The sequence below is a fragment of the Podarcis gaigeae genome (assembly GCF_964106915.1).
Source record: "Podarcis gaigeae genome assembly, chromosome: 3".
Lineage (NCBI taxonomy): Eukaryota > Metazoa > Chordata > Lepidosauria > Squamata > Lacertidae > Podarcis > Podarcis gaigeae.
The window spans coordinates 1,952,969-1,973,824 of record NC_139680.1 but is presented as its reverse complement, the minus strand read 5'-3'; the positions used below and the strand labels follow the sequence as shown (position 1 = coordinate 1,973,824).

Below are 20,856 nucleotides of genomic sequence, written 5' to 3'. Positions count from 1 at the left end.
CGCTGCTCACTTGTGTTAGTGAAATATACTCGGAGTTGCGTAGTGATTTCATGCTCTTTATTGCAGCTTGTAAACATTGAATTGGGTCCTGTGTGATTGGCTTGACTCTGCTTCCCTTCTGGGACCTGACTGGGCTGCTCCTGCAGGCCAATCAGTTGTTGCATTCCAGGATCCTCCAGACCTAATAGGCTGGTTAGCTTCCTTAGGCCAATCTGGTTGTTGCACTCTAGGATCCTACGTGCCTATTGTTCTAGGATCCTAGCTCAGTACATAACAGTTGGGATGTTACAAGATTGGTGGATGCTACTTGTGGGACATCTAGTGCTCTGTGGAGCTTTTTTCACTCTCTACATTTTTAAGTGCAGCCAGAAAATGTATCAGAACATCAGAAAAATCAGAAGAGATGTCACATGAGCTCTAGAGAACACCAAATAAATTTGCTTGATATGGGTTTCATGTTTCCCACTGCTTCCATTTTAAAGGCTTGGAACATCAGCTATTTTTTGACCACTTTGCTTGCATGAATTTTTAAAGCACAAATAGGCAAATGTAACAAAAAAGAAGGCTCATTGGGAAGGTCACAGTATCTCCCACAATGTGAGGATCCTACTTTCATCTCAAAAAATCCTAGATTATGTTGTCTTGTGTTGCCGCTTTATGCTATATTTTTAAAAATAAATTTATTGTGGGTTTTTCCTTTGAGGTTTTTGTTTATTTTAATAGCAACAGAATACCCTCTGGCCTCCTTTGGAGCCAACATAATTAGGAGGATGGATCAGTAAATTTCCAGCAAAACTTTGTTTTTTAAAAACTTGGAAGACTTTATTTCTTCTAAAAATAGTTCCATTGGTCAATAGCTTTAAAAAAAAAATCTCCACAAAGGGCTTGTTAGGAAACGTTTTTTTGATAGAATAATCTAGGAGAGTACCTGACAGATTTGTGGATAGATATCAATCTATTTTATCAGTTTCCCCCCACAAAACAGTTTCTTTTAAGTGATATGAGAAAACTCCACCGTAAATATCAACAATTTACTGTGTGCCTCAAATGTTAGTTAGCATGATATCATTTTCCCAAGTCCATTCAGGCTGCGCTGTTAGTTCATTGCATTATTGCAAATAAGATTACAGCATCCTTTGACAATTGCTACAGCCTTTTTGCCAACCCATTGGGCATGTGCAGGGAGTGTCGTGGGCTCAAAGCCAGGCAGCCCCCACGGAGAAGTGGAACTTCCACCTGGGATCTAGATTCAGGTAGGTAGCCGTGTTGGTCTGATGCAGTCGAAAAATATATAAAAAAAACAAAAACAAAAAAAACTTAGTTGGTCTCTAAGGTGCTACTGGACAATTTTTAAATTTTATTTTATATATTCCACCTGGGACTTGGCAAAGGGTCCCCACAATTTCCAAGCTCTTGCAGCCAATCAGAAGCTGTGCTTTGGTTTTTGAATAGTTCCTTTGACGCCCAGAATGCAATCTGTTCAAAAGCCATGGTACGACTGTGTGTGTGTGTGTGTGTGTGTGTGTGTGTATATATATATATATATATATATATATATATATATATATATAATCAGATATATATATATATATAATCAGATACAGGGCAATATCCATTATTTCTTGCCTTAGTAGGCAACGTTTCCTTCTCTAAAACCCAATGCTGACCTCATCCATCTGTTGACTCATTTATGGAAATAGAAAGTTGCACCTCAGTTCTTCCCCATCGTCAGACTGTCTCTCCTCACATTCCTGGTGGTTTCCCAACCTTGGTAGTTTGAAAGAGTGCCCAGCTGGCCAAGCTCCTGGATCCCAGGCAGAATGCTACCTTATTACAGCTGTTTCGTTTCATAGATTTAATCAGGCAGCCATCCTTTTTCAAGAGAGGTGACCCTGAGGCCTCCCCCTCCCTCTCCAACTGCCAAAATGACTCTTCCCTGCTACTCTTCAGGCAATGTGGTAAAGCAATGAAAATGGAGAAACGTCTATTAGAGCCAGCCCTCGCAAGGTGTTTGCCTTTCTTTAATAAATATGAAGTTCTTTTAGAGATGCATCCAAACCAGAAACCAGCCTGAATGTTGTGTGCAAACTCTGGGCACATATCTGGGCTTGTCATTTTAAAAATTTGATCTCATGTCTTATTTGTTTGGGCACAACATTGTAATGAAATGTGAATAGCCGGTTGGTTGGCTGATATGTGACTAAGAGTTCAAGTGGCAGAGGCAAGTAATTTGTTTGCAGCAAACCTAAAAGCAAACTCAAACCTAGACGGACATGAGCAATCCTAGTCTCACCTCATGTTCCACATAACATACTTTAGGCCCTTCTGGGGTTTTTTTGGTTTTTTTTTAAATCATTTTAAGTGGGACTCAAAAACATGTTCTATACATTCTTATTTTAAATAAAAATAAAATAAAATTTGCCCACCTTGACCTCAGTTCTATGGATCTCTCTTATCCATCACTTTATAAAATGTCTTTCATAGAATTAATTAGCAGAAAACATTTCCATGTTGAGTCATTGCTTTTTCTTTCAGATTTGAATCAGGGGTTTGACTGCTGCTTCAATAATGGTGGTCACTAAAATGGAGTTGTCTTTTTCCTTCTCACTCCATAGGATACCTGAGCTCATATTCTGATTCCTATTTTAAGCAACTTGATTTTTACTCTCTCCTCCTAGAAATATTTCCTAAGATCATGCAGAAATTCTCTGTGGTGGCCTCATATATGCCTAAGGGTATAATTCAGACAGGATTGTTAGGTGGTATGTAGTCTTGATCTGCAATACACTTTCCATAAAACAACAGCCGGTCACCTTGCTCAAGGTAATCTGAAAAAGATTGTGTTTTTAGTGGACTTGGGCATCTTCATTTAGAAGGAATCACCTTCAGCCAGACTAGACAGTGGTGAAGGAAATCAATCATATGGACAGAATAGATGTTCAACAGCAAGCAGCATTCTTGTGGATAACACTTAATCCTTGCACAATTTGGGAGACAGTTTGACCCCTAGAAGGGCAGCATGGGGTTCACAAGCTTTTATTTTGCTTTCAGTATCAATGCAGGGGGTAGAAGCACTTGCAGGCCAAACGTACTGAGTGACAGGTAGATTCATAAGTCCTCCCATCGACTGGTTCTTTAAATCTTTGCAGATTTGCAGTCTGGAATCTGAAATGGTGGCACTGACTGGAGTTTGCCATAACTATTGGCAGAATGGTGAGGAGGGGGGAATTTGTGCCAGCAGACCAAGAAAACACTCTCCTGGGTGCTGGATGGTTTTTGATTCATTTTTTTTTTGCATATGGAAGAATCTCATCCCTTTCCCTTCCTGGCTACATAGGTTGGTTTCTCTCCCCCAGCCTTCCCCAGCTGGGGTGGGCCCAGGGTGTTTTATGCCCATCACTGCATGATGGGGTGGTGCCAACTGGCCTTCACGAGGAGGTGGTGAAGCTACTCTTTAAAACCCCCCCCCGGACCCAATAACAATGGCTATTTGCCAATACCCTTTTGGGGGGGGGGGGTAAGGCTGTAGACAGGGTGGCAGCACATCAAATGCTACTGTTCCTGGATGACACTGATGTTTCAAAACCAAGTCATAGACCCCCACTTATGAAAATGTTGATATCTACGGTAGTTTTTGTTATGTGCCTGGTGCCACGGACACCCTGGTTAGGTTATGCAGACCCACCAATTGGGAACGACTGATTCAGTATGGGTTTAGGCCCAGTTTCAAGCCTGAATTTGCCTTAGTCACCCTGATGGATGACTTGTATCAGGAGAGAGACAAGGGATGTGCAACCCTGCTTCTCTTACTTGGCCTCTACTTTTGATACTATTGGCCATGGTCTCCTTCTGGACTGAATTGGATGGGTATCAGAAACACTGCACTACAAGGACTCCTTTCCTATCTGCATGGTCACTGGGGGAGTTCTCTTCGACCCCCATCACCTGTGCTATGGGGCTCTGCAGGGTAAGGACTTGAACCTTGAACCCAGGTCACAGTCCAACCCTCTAACCATTTCATCACAGTGGTGGTACTTAATATCTGTATGGAGCTACTGGGAGCAGTCATTAGAAGTTTTGCAGCATGCTGCCATCAGTATGCTAATGACACGTAGCTCAGTATTTCCAGAACGATGGAATTGGGAGAGGCTGTGCAAGCCCTGGACCAGTGCCTTAATGCTGTGGTGGACTGGATGAGGGCCAGTAAACCAAATTTGAACCCTGGGAAGATAGACATTCTATGTGTACAGGATTGCCATATCCAGAAGAGAGGTCAATTGCCTGTTCTGGATGGGGTTGCAGTTCCACTAAGGGAGGACGTGCATAACCTGGGGGGACTCCTAGATGCATCTTTGTCATCAGAGACCCAAGTGACCTTTATGATTAGAAATTACTTTTGCCAGCTTCATCTGGTGCACTAGCTTTGGCTGAATCAGGATCACTTGTCCACCATAGTTGGGGGGGGGGCAGGGATGGGGGGAATGTTGAGGAGTTTTTTTGGTGGGTGGGGGGACTTACCTGGACAAGTGGAGCAGCCACAGTGGCTTTTGGAGAAACCTTTAAAAATAAAAAATAAAAAATAGTTTAACAACTGATAGCAGTCCTTTCACAAGGGCTCACTAGGAATAATGCTTCATCAAGACTCAGGGCTCATCTACAACTGCCACCTAGAAAGCACAGGTCCAAAAGGTCTACTGACATTTGTTCTGGTTCAGTAGTAAACAACAGGTTTCTCCAGGGGAAAGTGGCAGGATAAGCTGAAGAGCCCCTAGCTGCAGGGCGATGTCTCTCACCCGAAAGGGTAACAGTGTCACCGTGATGGGTTTCTACTGGACTTTGCTGCTAGTAGCATAGAAAAAGAACATAACTTCCTATATGGCTTCTCTGCAGCAGTCACCGTCTACTATGTCTGCAGAACCTGTCCCCTTGACTGGGCATGACTTGGGGACCCTCTACTACCTGGGCCTCTACTACCCCCTTTGCAGTTCACAGTGGACCTACAGTTGCAGAGGGGTCTTCAGCAGATAGAAAGGGGGCAGACTTTAACCTGCTATCAGCGGAAGGGTTGCTGAAAATAGATGATACTCTTTGCTTATTTCTCTCGGGCCAACACAGTTTCCTAGTAGCTGTCATGACAGTTTTTATAAACAGTGACATTGAGCTTTGAACTTAAGAAGAAGAAGCATAAAACACCTGTTTGTGAGCATCTCCTACTTTGTGTGTAGTAAGCTTTGTAGACTGAGCACAGTTACTCAGTTTAATGCTCACAGGTACAAAAAGGTAACACTGCATTTGTTTGATGATTCTTCCTAACCATACAGTAAGATATGCAAATTAATGTACGTATTTTTGTGTGTGTGTTCCAAAATTATTGCATTGTAATAGCAATGAGCAACAATAACGAAAAAACCTCTATTTCTGAATTTGTGCATTGCTACTGTCAAGATGGCAAGTCCACAGTACGTCCCAACTCCCAACATTTTATGCAAGGGCCTCTTTCTGCCAGAGCTCATTCGTGGATATGCACAGACTACAGCTGTAGGTGATTTGACTTCAGGCTAGATAAAATTAATGATGCAATGAAAGCAGGCAGACCAAAACATTAACTCCCAACAGATCAAGAGTTAAAATTCAGGCAGAAGGCTGCTTTTAGTGATGGATGAATGAAATCCAATAGTGTGTGGTTCACTATGCCTTTGTTGGAACTGGGATTCCTTCCTCTGTGCTGGTCTGGAGTGCAAAGGACCAGCTTTTCAACCTATCAGGAGAAGCTGAGAACAGCACACAACAAATTAACCCTTTCAGGATAAGAGGCTTGTTGTCGCTGTTCCTATCATTCTTCAAATTACAGCTTCGTTAAATCAGTTATTATTTTTAAGCGGCTCATCCTTCCCCTTCTTCTCAATTCTGCCCCTTGCTCTCTTTTTTCTTTTGATTTCTACCCTTTATCCACCTTTTGCCAATTTGGACTGGACACTTCTGCATATTCCCTGTGCCCAGAATGGTTGGACTGGTCAAATGGAAGCTGATGGCCTGGCCTGGCTCAAGCAAGTCCAGCTTACCTCCTTCCTTGTGCGATGGACTAATGGTGTTCACAGCAATGCCAGACCTTGAAAAAGAATATGCAAAGGAAGAGAAATAGTAAAATTTCTATATTTCAACCACCAGGTTCCAAACCATAGATGGGGCACAAAACAAGGAAAAGTCAGTGAAGCTGAATCCTAAGCAAGCAGGGTTTTGCATAGCTAGAAACAAGTGGGGTTATATTTGAAAATGTGAGGTAAGGATTCCTTGGGGCTATGTGCTTTCCTTATGCAGTATCCGCTTTACACAGTAGAGTACTGGCAAATTCAAAAGTGCAGGATTTCTTCATTATGGTCACACCACGTCCCCTCACAGTGGCACCCTCTACTTTTTGTTGCTCTCTTCATAGAGGTGTGATGTTCAACTTTCTAATCAGCATTTAATGAGGGCAGAGGTGAGGGAGAGCCTCACACCTGCTGAATTTTGTCCTAGGGATAGGTACAATTTTTAAGTCACACCTTACTATGGATCAGCACATAATTAACCTTTCAATTTTGTACACATTTTAGAATTTGGTTATTGACTCTAAAACGTAAAAACAACAACAACATAAAATTAGTATTTTAGAAATAAAATGTGTTTTAAATTGCAGACACTGAGATAAAATACATAATTTATTTTAATAACTCTTATATTAATGCAGAAATAGGATAGAATGGAAACATGCAAAACTGAAACAGACCATATATAGACTTGTACATCTTTTCCTAGTTCTGATAAGCTGCTGCAGTCCTTTTTAGCAACAAGGAATTTAGCAAGGGGAGGACATTTAAGGGAAGGGGAATGGAACTAGAAAGAGATAGGCTAGGATATTAGGAACATACACCTCAGATTTTCTATTTCCATCCAGCCAATGGCATCCCTCCCCACCTCTGTTTATACTGCACAGTCATTATTGTTTTTCTTGCATGGTTATTGTTGTTTCTCTTACAGACTCAGAACCTTGCACCCCTGACACCCCCTCTGCCACTGCCTCACCATCATCTTCTGAAGATCCTGCAACTCTCACAGCTCCTCCCTCACCATCCCCTCCCTATGGCTGCGAGGCCTCCATGTTCTCACCACCACTGTCCACCTGCACCATGGCCCTGAATCCTGAAATGCCACTGCGAACAACAGCTTCTGCCACGCTGAACCCAACCTCTGCTTCCACCTCCTCCGCGAATCCTGGGCTTTCTTACACTGCCCCACCAGCTGCCTCTGCTTCAGCTCTGCAACCGAGCCTTTGTTCCCCTGCGGGGGTAGCCGTTTCACCCAGCCCTGCTCCTCACCTTATTGACTGGCTTCCATACCTCGCTTCAGTGATGACCAGCACAAAGCGGGGGAAGGAGGAAGAGCAGCCACCCACAGGGACGGAGCATGTGAAGAGGAGTGGAAGCACCTATCTGCCTGCCCTTAGCGAAGGAGGAAGTGTCCAGGCAGGGTTCATCAAGCAGCAGCCTCCTGAATCCGTTTTCTCACCGCCACCGTCATTCCCGGCCATTCACCCACCTTCTGAACAGGCACCTGCAACTCTAGGGGACATCCTGGCAGAGCTGAAGACCATGAACAACCACCTTTCTGTCATTGCAAGGGCTCTTAGCCAGCTAACCTCAGCCTTAGCATCCCAGCAGGAGTCTACCAATACGCCAGGTTTGTAAGAGAGGAACACTTCCAGGCCTTTTCCTTGGACAGAGTCTGCCACATACTTTTATTGGGAAAGCAAATAATATATGTGTGGGAGCGTTTGAAAGAGATGCCCTTAGAAATGTCATGGTCATGCTGATGTCCTTGCTTCCTCAACTTCTTTTCTTACTTCTGTTGGAATGCAGATGTGAAAACTGTATCAACATCTATAAAGTCTGTATCTGTAACTTGTAGTATTTCTCTTTCTTTCCATCTTTACAAAAGCAAAAACCCAAAGCATTCACTATGAAGAGTTTGTTCAGATTGAACATGCCCCACTGGCTTAATTGGACTCCTCTAGGAGTGGTTTTTTTTTTTGTTTTTTTGCGGGGGTGGGGGTGGGTTGTTACTTGTCCACAAGAAAAGGTGATGATGTAAATTCCAATCCAGTGAAGGAGACTCGTGCATATAGAAAGTTTTCTCTGCAATCACAGTCAAGGGTGCTACAAGGTGGGACAACAAGGAGAACAGCAGGGTGGATTTATAAACTGATATGCAGCTTAGCTGGGACTACCAAGAATGCCATGGAAGGTTAGGTTGGGAAGTCGGTATAGAAATTATGTTGGATGGTGAAATATGTTGTGTAAACAGGGAAATTGGAAAATGCATAATAAATAAATAAATCACAGTCAAGGGTGGCTCTACTATTAAACAAATGAAGCTTAAGCTTCAGGGTTGCTCATCCTGGAGGGACCTCAGAACCAACTTTACCTCAAACTGCTTAAAAACTTTGAGTCCAGGAGACCCACTTTGAGTTGCACGACTCAAACAGATTAATTTTTGGTTGTATATATTTCAACAATTCCCAAGTTTGTGAGTCAGTAGCACAGATGTTGCAAAGGTGTAGCGGTCTGTTGTGAAACAACCCCATTAAAGAAGAGAGCAGGGCTTCCCCAGACCCCACGGCCGGTTGCGAAGGGGCCTGCTGCCTGCCCCACTGCTCACAGGGAATGGAGGTGTGAAGGTCTTGCACTTCAAGGATTTCATTTTTTATTATTTATCCGTAACTTGTGTAGTGCCATTAATATCCATATTACAACTCTTGACCACACTCTTCAGGGCTCACACAGAAATACAGGCAGAGTCCTTCTAATGGTCTTTGTGGAGTTAGCCGAGGGGTGTAAAAGATCCCCTGACCCTGTTGACAGCAGCCCCCTCAGTCATGCACAAAGAACCAGAAAAGGCTGAAAACCCAGACCCAAAGCTACTGGGATTGGCTACGCTGAATGGGTGCACCCTATCATGAAATAAACCCAACAAAAAGTGTGCTTAGATGTCTGTAGATACTGGCTGAAATTTATGGACAACATTATGTAGTCACGTTGAAAGTATCTTTACAGTATCTTCTAATCCTAATTATAACACTGCTCGGTTTGTCCAAATGGCTTGGTGGGCACCCAAAATAAACTGGAGTGCTTTTTCCATGGGGTTACATATTTGCTAAAAGTTACAGTGGCATGAGGCTAAAAGAGAGGCAGCACCATGTCTAAGTTCACCAAGGTACACTTGATGTTCTGCCATATAGGAACATAAACATACAGGAATCTTAAGAGAGGAATTTATGAATGGCTAAAAAAGGTAAAGGGACCCCTGGTCATTAGGTCCAGTCGTGACCAACTCTGGGGTTGCGGCGCTCATCTCGCTTTATTGGCCAAGGGAGCTGACGTACAGCTTCTGGGTCATGTGGCCAGCATGACTAAGCCGCCAAAAACTTTGGTTTTTTTCAAAACAAGAACTCCATCTTCCAGCATCATTCCATTTTTATTCCAAAAGCCCATTGATGATGCCTCACTATTCCCATATTTTAAAAGCGTCAGAAGGACTCCTTAGCTCTCCAGGGAGTAAGAGGGCAGAATCAGAACCTACAAGGCACAGCATGCAGTTTAACAGCAAAAAGTCATTTGTGTAAGAAAATAAGAGTTTACATGGCATTTAAAAGAAAAAGGCAGAAAACCAATAACGACAAAAGCACAAAACATGTAGAACTAAAGTTTAATTTGGCAAAGTTCCCGATCTCCCAGCGTGGCCTTAGATGGCTTATGGTTTGCAGGGTGCTATAGCCTTACTGAAATCCAGCAGTCCTTTGATAACCATATTTCAAACTAGAGTCAGCCATATGTTCTCTCAGAACAAAGAAGCCACGAAGAAACAGGAAGTTCATTCCACAGTTAGAAATGCCAGCTGGAAACTCTCTCCAGACGAAAAGGAAGTTTTCCCTCTATTTCAGCTCACAAAGTCTATTTTGATCTTCCCACAGGAGTGAAATTCCTTCAGTCATTGGTTAGCAGAGAGGTGTTTTGTGTGTGTATGTGAGTATGGCAGGCTTGCCAATGAAAGAAAGAATGGAAACTTAGCAAATAAGGTTCCCCAATCCCATGCAAATAAAGAAAGGGTATATCCCACTCGGCTCTGTGACCTGCAAGACACATCTGACCCAGGGGATGGTGGAGAGGGGGGAGAAGGGAACAGAGTGAAGCCACATCGCCTGGACGAGGACATAGGCTGGAACAGAATGAGTCTTCAGATTGCCCATTTCTCCAAATTTTGCAATACAGTTCTTGGCTCAAAAGAACTACCCAAAGGAGTAAGCTAATACATGTTTTAGTTCAACCTACATTTATAAATATGTAGTAGTTAGGGTTGCTGTATTTCAAAAGTGAATATCCAGACACAAAAGTTGTTGAGCTTTTCTAGTTTTGTCCACTTTCCTGGACATTTCAGCGATTTTTGCCTGGACACTGTTTACGACTGTCAAATTCTGGCTATGTCTGGGAAATTCCGGACGTGTGGCAGCCCTAGTAGTAGCTCAGTTCATATCTTGGGCTAAGATAAGTTTTTAAATAAGTATTTAAGTATAAATGGAGATTACTAGTGCATGAGTCTCAGTGGCCAAGTCCAGGAAAGGGTGCAAAGTTCTTTGCCATGAAAGCTACCTGGGACCAAGACTGAGAGCCTGCTCCTTCCGAAGGGAGGCAAGGCCATCAAAAGCAGGCAAAGCATCCAATTCTTCAACCTGGGAACCCTCAACCCCACCCTCTCTATTTTAGCAATAGGCAAAAATTAGTCGGCATTCACATTGTTCTGAATTTTGAGGTAACCCGCTTTCGGTTGTTTGGTACGGACGTGCTCTCCTAAGTTTGTACTGACAGGCTGTTAAGAGTTACCACCATTTCTCCTGCACTTCAAGCTTTTTCCTTTATTGCATCCCCAAGTAAAGAAAAGCTGGAATTACTGATTACCAGATTACTGAAGTCACACAGGTTTTTTGAGGACAAAAGAGGTGGTGGACCCACAATGGGAAACTGCATCATAAAAGGGGGGAAGGGTTTGAAGAAGGAGTGACATGAGCAGGTGGATTAAGAAGAAAACAAACAAACAAACAAACAAACAAACAAACAAACAAACAAACAAACAAACAGGAAACTGCTATGTAAACCATTGTTTTCACAAAAGGCTGCACATTGTGCAATTAATATAGGAAGATACCTTTTCCCCAGGAGTTTAAGGCATTAACAAAAATGACAACTGATCAGAAAAAGCAGCTTGACCTCCTGTTCTGCCTTTATCTGCAGCTGAATTTGCTGAAGGATGGGGCATGTTCTTGGGAAAGGGAGTGACCAGTCCTCCCACAACTGCCCTCTGCAAAGCAAACAGAAGGAACGTTGCTTTGAGTTGCACATACCAGCTCAAGTCCCCGTTGTCAGCAAAACCAAATGGCAGAAATGAATCCATGGAAACCAAGCAATCAGGAGCACACGTTGCTTCTGAGAGTGTAGTCCTGTATTCCTGTTCTGACCCTGTACAGCAGAACAGAGAAATCTCTGCTGCACCATGTGGCTCAGTCCTTGACCTGAAGCTCTATCTTCCAGGATGGGTGAAAATGCACAAAACTCTGAGCAACTTGGAGGATGGGAATACTAACATTATGCAATAATTAGTGTAAACAGAAGCCCATGCCAGGCACAGGTGGACATCAGACACTGGAGGCATTTCACAAGCACATTTGAACTCTGAAATCAGCCCTGAGAGGCTATGTCCAAAGCTTGCAGTCCTAAGCATGCCACCTTGGAAGAAAATGTAAAGAATCATGTAAAACCACTACAGACGGGTAGAGGTTATGGTTGTTCTGTGCCTTTCCTTTCTTGCTCAGCCTTAGTTTCTGAAAACATTAAAATTTACGATGCCTTTGCTTAATGTGCCACTCAACTACCCATAACAGCTTAGGTGACAAGAGGCCTATATATGGTACAGTTGACTGCAACTCAAGAAGGTGACCAAAGAATCACAGGTTTACAATCAACAGAATCTGGAAGATGCCTGGGGACACTTTCCTCTAGCATTAGCATTGCTGGAAACTAGCAGCGCATGAAGCCAGGAAGCAGGTTCCTGACTTGGGCTAAGGGGCTCTGCAGTGTGTTTTCCTTTGTTAGTGCAGATAGAGTCTGCAGATGTGCCTGTCAAGGCTTCCCTCAGCCCACAAAGTCCTATGTCTTGCATGCCTTTATCAGAACCAGGCCAAAGGGTCTCTCCGGGTTCAGGGGTCTGACAAGTGGTTAGACCACCCACATGAGAGTATTGCAGCCTCCACAGCCTCAGGGCCAAACTTCAACTCTTTACATAACAGAAGAGGCAAAGACTTCCTGAAGAGATTTGATTCAAGCAAAGGCGAGTAGATAATTTACCTGCCCCTCATAAAATAAAATAAAATAAATAAAACAAAATAAAATCCTTGCAAATCTGTGGTGTCCCAGATGAGTTGGTTTACATTGCATGTTGATATTTAAGATCCCAATTACTAGGGAATGGTGAACAGTGCTATTTTTCAAGAAAAAGAGGTGCTGGAACTCACCAAGAATGTCTCCCTTTTCCTCTTAGAATGACAATGGCACTCACCCAAGAGGTGCCAGTACTGAGTTCCAGTGAGTTCCCCCTAAAAAGTGCTGCTGGTGAATCTGCCCATTTCAGTTTCTCAATTTTCCACTCTTAAGTTCTGTTCTCCATATTTTCAAAGAGTTTGTTGTCTTAATTAAAAAAGTTATTCCTGAAAATTCCTCAGCATTTCAGTGTGAATCTCTCCTAATCTATACATATGCATTTTTGCCCAATAGTCACATTTTTGCAAATCAGTTTTCCCAAACATAATCCATTTTTGTATATTATTTTAATCAATAAAAGCATTATTATGCACACCTTATACTAATGTGTGCATTTTTGTGCACATTACTCTCCTAGAGGACTGCATTGCAAATTCAGAGATGCGAGAATTTCATAGAATCATCCATTCATACTGTTGGAAGGGAACCCTGAGGGTCATCTAGTCCAACCCCCTGCAATGCAGGAAACTCAGTGAAAGCACTGAGGACATCTAGCCTTAAAAAGAGTCCACAACCTCCCAAGGGAGTTCATTCCAGTGTGAATTAAGTAGGCTCACCTTTAAATGTACTCCCCATCCCTACCAGTTCTGTTATTTTGTGTGAAACAACACACGAGAAGCTGGTTCTTGTGGCCTTGCCTTTAATGTGATGGAGGCCAGGATACGACCCTGGGAATGCAAGGACAATGTACAAATGTAGACCCACTTTTGTCACTGTGCATAATGCTTTCTAATGGGAGTGGAAGCATATGGTGTTGGTGTACGTATGTTTGGCCATAATCATCTATGGGGCTTACTTGCTTGGAAGACCCCTAGATCCTTTTCACATGTACCACTAATAAGCCAGGTGTCCCCCATCCTATATGTACCGTATTGGCCCGAATATAAGCCACACTTTCCCCCCAAATTCTGACAGTGAAAAGTTAAAGTGCAGCTCTTCTAGTGAGGCCCACTGGTCTCTTCTTTCCAGGATGACGTGGAACCATTAATGAGTCCTCTTTGGGTCCTGTGTGTTTTTTCTGCAGTCTATGTGCTCTCAAAGCTATGTGCTTTTTGAAACAGCTTGGTCACCTTTGGGAGCAGAGTGGTGGGCTATTATCAGTACATTCAACAGTCTCTGTAAAAAACAGATGATAATGTGGCCAATATAGTGAGATTATTCTTGCTATAGGAGAAATCTCTTTTGGCGGCGGGGGAGAATCTGTTCCTCAGATTTATGTACTAGAATAAAGTCTTACTTGAATGAATGCAGCAATAAAAGAGAGATTGAAAATAGCTAGCGTTCTTTCATATCAGAAATCTTACTCAGACCAGATTTTAAGAAAGTAAGATAGTAAGATATACTTACCGGTATTTATGAACTCAACTCAGATTATTGCCTATAATCATAAGACAGTGCTACCTTTGGCTGAAATGTATCATGTAATGCCTCCCTCTGCTGGGTTCTCTTCTAAAGATGCAACATAATAAATAAAGATATGCTTCTAATATTGCAAAATGACAATTTTGGAGGAAGGTACCAAACATTACCTACAAAAGACATGCTGGACAAATTTATTTCAGCTGTACTGGTCTAACACCTAATCACGTTCTAGCACTTTTGCATCACGGTGGACCTTGAAACGTATGACCTGTGGGTCACATCCAGTCTTTTCTGAGCTCCCTTCTGGGAGCTAGTACTAAAGATGGATCATTATTACATGCTTATCCTGCCCTTCCATAGGACAGCACAAACAGATCTCCCCTTTCGCTGTTTTCCCCTTCCATCAATTTTGTGATACAGGTTCAGTTGAGAAACATTTGACTTGCTCCATATGAGCTTCATGACTAAGTGGGAAGTTGATTGCTAGCCTTTCCCATTCCTAATCCGACACCCTCATCTCCATGCTGCATTGGCTCCATTTCCAATTTCCCCTTCTTGCCCTTGACAAAGTCACTGCTGCGATTGGCACAAACAAATGGTCCTTCTCTCCAAAACCTTCCATACACATGTTAACCTAGGTTTAGTGATCAGCATTCTGAAATGCAGAGATATGCCCTGCAGTCAACCTGAGGCACGCAGCCCGTGCTCTTAACAGCATAAATTATGCAGGAGACATGATACTGTTGGTTAGCCTGTATTGTCCAGAAAAAGCATGCAATATTAGTAAGCTGAAGAAAGATCATAGCACAGAGAAGAGTCACAACTTTCTAAGGAATGTTAATGGGACACGCTAATGATAATTAACTATACTGGGTTTCTCTTTCTGCAACACACACACTTCCAATTTGTTTTAACCTTGTTAATAGATCTACTCGCAGTCCAAAGATTATCCCAAGAAGTAAACAAAGGGTGTAAATGACCAGGATTTGTGATCGGGACTTGTAAGCAGGGTTGCTTGCGAGGAATTGGCGGAGGTGACTGAAAAGACGGTGTCTCTTGGATTAAGGCTGGCTGCTGGTCTGAGCTGTTTGGAGGCTTGATTGAGAGTTGGTTTTTGTGCGTGGGGCCATCTCCTCTGCACATGGTCTGAGGGGAAGGGGCTACTGCTGAGAGGAAGCCAGGCTGCAGGAGGACGAGAGTTGTGGGAGGAGAGGGCAGCCAGCAGCCCTTATTTTTAGCTGCTGCTGTGACCTGCAAGATCTGCTGCCTGAGAATGTGCAAGTGCAAGATGGCTGCCTTGCTGGAAGAGAAGGCAGAGAGCAACTTGAGGTCCCCTGATCCACACTTCAAGTTATCAGGCCAGATGAGGGATTTTTCTCTCACACTCCCTTTTAAAACAAGATTTTATTGAAGCTTTTTCATAATATAACAAGATAAAAAGAACTAATTTAAATCAAAACAAAAACATAGAAAGAGAAAACAGTGAATGAAAACCAAAAAATAGAAGAGGAAAAAGAGAGTGTGTGTGTGGATAAAAAGGACTTCCCATTTTTCGTCTGTCAGTTACATAAAAGAAGTTATTGCTGCATCAATTAAGAGGCTGGCTGTTCGCTGTCCTGAGATGAACTCTGGAGGGTGTTGCGCTCAGGCAGAGTGAATTACGTGTGCACCGTCCCATAAGGACAAAACATCTTTTCTCCAGGATCCCCCACCCCACGCCAAAGTCCCTTTCTTCACATATACTAGAAGAAATCTTGATGCAGACTTGAAAGGGAGTAACATATAATCTTGTAAATAAATCAGTTAAGTCACCAGCACCTGTGAGGAACCCGAATTCAACAGGCAAGACAAGAAATACACAAACTTCTTGTGTTGTTGATTTGAACTTTTAGCAGAGGGTATGCAATATTTGCATCTGCTCTTCCTGATAACAAATAACATCTAAATTAGCTCTCAGATTTCATTTTTATATACAGTAGTACTTTCAACACCGAACAATCATTAATATAAAAACCTCCCTTATTATTCAAGGACACCTAATAATGCTCTACTGGTTAGAAACATTCCTTAGCCTGCATTTGTTCTGTGATTTGTGGGTTCAAAAACAATTACTTTTAACCTCTAATGAAGGCTCAAAACTGAGTATTTTTTTCCTTTTCTTTTTTTAGGAAATCTCTTGCTGCTATAAAAATTTACAGTCAACAGGACTCATTTTTATCTGCAACTAGATCCTGTACTCAGAAGGTTTCCTGTGTGTGTGTTAGAATAGGTTTGAGTAGAAGACAATGTAGCTAGGGAATAATGCAGTTTTAATATAAAACCAACAACACTTTGATATAAACACTGTCTGGAAAGAATACTTTTTCAGTTTTAATCTGAAAAAACATTACTTGTCTGTAACTATTGTCTAGAAAAAAATACTTTCTTGTGAATCATTTCTCACAGAAAATTAGGGATGTAAATTTTTCATTATTCATAATCAAGCTGATTATGGGCCTGGTACACTGTCTGATGGGGGCCTCTGCACACACATGCAATCTAATTTCAAGATGCTTAAGTACATATATTAACTTTGCCTAGCCTTCCTCACAGGGTTGTTGTAAAAGGGGAGGAAGGGAGGATACACAAACTTGAGCTCCTGAGAGGAAAAGCAAGATACAAATATATAATGCTTTTCACAAATTAACATGCACCAAGTATCCTGGCTCCCACCCTCAGATGAAAGATTTGGACTCAGCTCTGGAAATCCACAAAGGCAGCCAGTTATTAAAGGATCCAGTACATAATCTCTGTATCAGATTGGGGAAATAGAAGCATGGGATTTTTGAGACATTAGTTTAGTTAGTCAAAAGCAGTGCTGTTTTTTCTAAAAAAAATATTTAGCGGTACAGTGGTACCTCGGTTCTTAAACCGAATCCCGGCGCTGGTGCCCTTCCACTGTTTGGCTTCCATTTGTAGACCGAGGTATAGTTCGCAAACCGGGACACTCCGGTTTTGCGGAGTTTGCAAACCGAATCGTTCTTAAACCAGACTGTTCTTAAATCGAGGTACTACTGTACTCTCATTTTGACTCAAGAAAATCAGCATTTAATAGTGCAAATTGGGAAAAATAAATAAAGCAAATGGACAAAAGTACAGTCATACCTCATGTTGCATCTGCTTCAGGTTATGCATTTTCGTGTTGCGTCCCATGGCAACCTGGAAGTACCGGAATGGGTTACTTCTGGGTTTTGCCGCTCACACATGCGTAGAAGCGCTAAATCACGCCACGTGTGCACAGACGCAGCACTTTGGCTTGCCTCAGTTCTGTGTTACGAATGGGCCTCCGGAATGGATCCCGTCCGTAACATGAGGTTCCACTGTACAAAGAACATGCGCTACTTATACTGAAATACTGCCCCTCAATGAGGCCAAACTTTCATCAGTAAAACATCCACATTCCACACTGCTCCACTCATTAAACGCTCACTTCTGTCTAAGACTCAGGAAACACCATGACAGGAAATGAAGCTGCCATCAGGGGTACCAACGGAACTGACGATTCACTGTGCTAGAGAAGGAAAAAAACAAGAGTTTCTTTTCCCGTTAGATTCACAAAATGTTTAAAGGTATGCGTCCCCCTGCGTCCCCCCATAAAAAGCACTGGTTAAAAGCCTATATAAACTGCTTAATATTTTAAAATCTCTGTTACCCTTTGTTGACTGAGATGGAATCGAGACACATATAAAAAAACATTTTGAAAAATATATTGAATTTACCATAGCTCGCTATCGCCCTCTAGTGTCACTTTTGTATAATGCATTTTACAACACACTTAAAACATTTTATTTGCAGTTGTATAGCTGAGTGTAAGTTACCTTCATTTTAAAATACTAGATATTATTCTTTTGAGCCTCCAAAATGTTTGGGGCAAAGTTCTCTAGGTTCAGTTCAGAATGGGCTTGCTTAAAGCCATTTGTTCATGATTTGGACTAAGATCAGATGAGCTTGTTTCAAATAGGCTCATTCCTAGATGCAGGTGTTGACTCATCTCAGCACAAGGCTGTGAACAGAGGCTAGACCTATCAGGGATGCCTTGGCAGGGCTGGGTCTCATGGCCTTGGGGTTCCTTCCAACTCTACATTTTACAGTCAACTCAGGTGATGTGTCCAGAGCTCCATCGAGTCACAGCTTGCTGGATGATTTTCAGCTATTGTTGTCTGAGGACATAGACTTGGGGACTTAGAGAAGTGTGACCAGTGCTGTTTAAAATCTCAGTGAAACTGCTGGGAGAAGTCCTTGAGGGATGTTGATGACATCCAGCTCTATTTCTCTGCCTTCCTCTAAAGGCTCAAAGTCCTCCAAGAATCAGCTTTGTCACAAGAAACCCAGGTGGCCTTTGGAGCAAGGAGTGTACTTGATCATCTTTGGTTGCTGTGCCAGCCGTGGCTTGTCCTTTGGCTTGGGCCAAGTTAGATGTTTCACTACTGTACTGCTGTAATGATTTGTACGTGGAGCTACCTTTGAGGAATGTTTAGAAACTTCAGTTAGTTCAAAATGCAGGCATCAAACTGTTGACTAGGACCAGCTGTTGAGAACACGCCTTGCTCACTACTGAAATAATTTCACTGGCTCCCAGTCCATCGCTGCCTGAAGACCTAGACAGAAAATGGCTGGGAAAGCCCTTCTCTACTTTTTTTTTTTAAAAAAATGTGCATTTGGTCTTCTGTCACAGACCACTGTGCGCGAGAATGATGCTCATAATAGGAACTGAAGTGTAGTGCCCATTTCATTCTGTGCAAAAGGAAGCCAAACACATTGCCTCTGAAAGCGACATTTTATGATTCTGTACTGTAATCCTGAGATTTAAACAAATGGGCTAGCGGCTTTGCTGACCAAAACTGAAGGAAGCTTTCAGTTGCAGTTGAGGGGGAGGAGTGCAAGTTGTGAAGCAAGCCTACATCCTTGGGAGTTTTTATATCTGATGGGTTTTCTTGGGCTGACAAATTAATCTGTCTGAGCTGGGCAGTTTCATTTTTCATTTTCATTTTTAGAAACAAACTAATATTATGGTTAACTTAATCCACCTCCTATATTATTATTATTGTTCTACCTCATATTCTTGTAGTGCTTCTGTAACCGAGAGGTGTCGGCTACAAGCAATGGGAAAGTGCTGTGGTTTGGCTCGTCCGTTCCTCGAGACACACCAGCACATCTGGACAGGAGATCATGTGACAGGCAGTTAAGCCAACAACATAGCCTGAATACTGTAAAAATGGGTTCTGTTAAATTAAAAGTGCTTTAAATATTGGCTCAGCAGGTTTCTGTATAGCATGCGTTTTCATTATTTTGGAATGTGTTGCAAGATTTGTGATCACCAAGAACTTGATTAAATATTTTAAATCCATGGTGTTGTTCATTTTGTTTGCCTTGTTGCTGGCCAGTCCTCCTGCAGTTTTGCAACCCAAAGGAAAGGAAAGGAAAACGGATTCTGATTCTAAATGGGAACATTTTGTCCTGAAACAAAACACAAACTCGGGCTTTTACGTATTGGAGGCATCTTCTGTTGGCACAGAGTTTCAAGCGTTTACTAGTAGTCCAGTGTATTCTTAGACTACCATAATTGCTACATTTCATCTTGAGACCCTTTGCAAACTAAATACATTGATGCTGAAAGCACAATATTCTGTCCCTGCTTCCTACTAACCTAAGTGGTCCTAAAAGTGCCAGTTACCACAAAATCCTGCTATTTTGTATGAAAGAGCGGTCTGTCTGCCTCCCTGTGTTTGGAAACAATAGTTTGGGTGGAAGTGACAGGCAGTTTCTCTCAAGCAATACTGTAGGAAGAGTGTAATATACTACCGCTGGAGCATCCCTCAGGAAGCCATCAGAACATAAAATCACATATTCTTACTGCTGTACTGAGAAACCAACTAAATCTTTCAAAATTGTATTAGGCATTTTACGATGATATTGAGGGTGTTTGGGGGAAAAGCAAACAAAATCACCCATGATGGAAAAGGTCCATAATATATTCAAAAAGTACATTCCATAAACTGTCCCACACTCAAAGCTACCTAGTCAAAAGACCTATCTTCTAAAACATAATTAAATAGATAAAATTTATTCATTAAAGAATCTGACTTTGTAAACAAAAGCTAGTTTTGCCTTGACTTATTTTATGATAAATAGAAATGTGTTTAATGGCACCTTGAGACTATCTTTGAATAAGCATGTGTATTATAAGTGGTCATGAGCTTTCCTAGGCAACAGCCTACTTCAGATGCTGAGGTCAGGGCCTAGCGCAGTGCGTGCACAGGCCAGAGCACACTGGTCCAGCCCTTGCCACCAGGCCGGCACTCGCATGCTGGGGGGGGGTTTTGCTGAAGGTGACCTTCCCCCTCCGCACTCCCCCCCACTGCCAACAAGTGACACCCGGAGGGTGACCAACGCCCTACCCACTCCCCAACCCTTAATGTGTCGACTGGGTAATTTATATGGTTCCCCGTGCTTGCAGAATGGGTATCCATTCAGTGAAGAAGTGAAATTGTTAAACAAAAGCTTGTCACTACTTTGAGGAAACATCGCACAAATATGGCTTCTTTTAGGAAGCATTTGGGAATCACAGGGCTCCAGCATTAGTCACCAAAATGATTAATAAAGAGCTTAAAGGTTAACCCTGCAGATGCTTCCAGGCTAATGAAGTTCTCTTGCTTTCTGTGTGAAGCAGAACACAAAGCTCCGGAAATAGTTCTCCACAATGTTCTTTCCAACGCTCCTGTTTTTTAGGCTGCAGCAGACACTGATTTATTTGAAACCAGCATAAAATATGTACCAGCTCAGTGAGTCCCAGAGAGGCTCTCAGCCTTGTTTGAGTGTCCTCATCAGACAA

At 42.4% G+C, this 20,856-nt stretch overlaps 1 protein-coding gene across 8 annotated transcripts in view; it reads left to right on the top strand.

Annotated features, from left to right (window-relative positions):
* RUNX2 (RUNX family transcription factor 2) overlaps positions 1–7,937 on the top strand; it is a gene marked incomplete at its 5' end in the record, with an annotated part of 222,332 nt that extends 214,395 nt beyond the window's left edge. For all 8 annotated transcript variants that reach the window (XM_083730377.1, XM_083730379.1, XM_083730374.1 and 5 more), the window contains one exon: positions 7,018–7,937. In XM_083730377.1, coding sequence (XP_083586503.1) covers positions 7,018–7,724 — 707 coding nt within the window. In that variant the 3' untranslated portion in view covers positions 7,725–7,937. The remainder of the gene's footprint in view (positions 1–7,017) is intronic.
* Between the last annotated feature and the right edge of the window lie 12,919 nt (positions 7,938–20,856).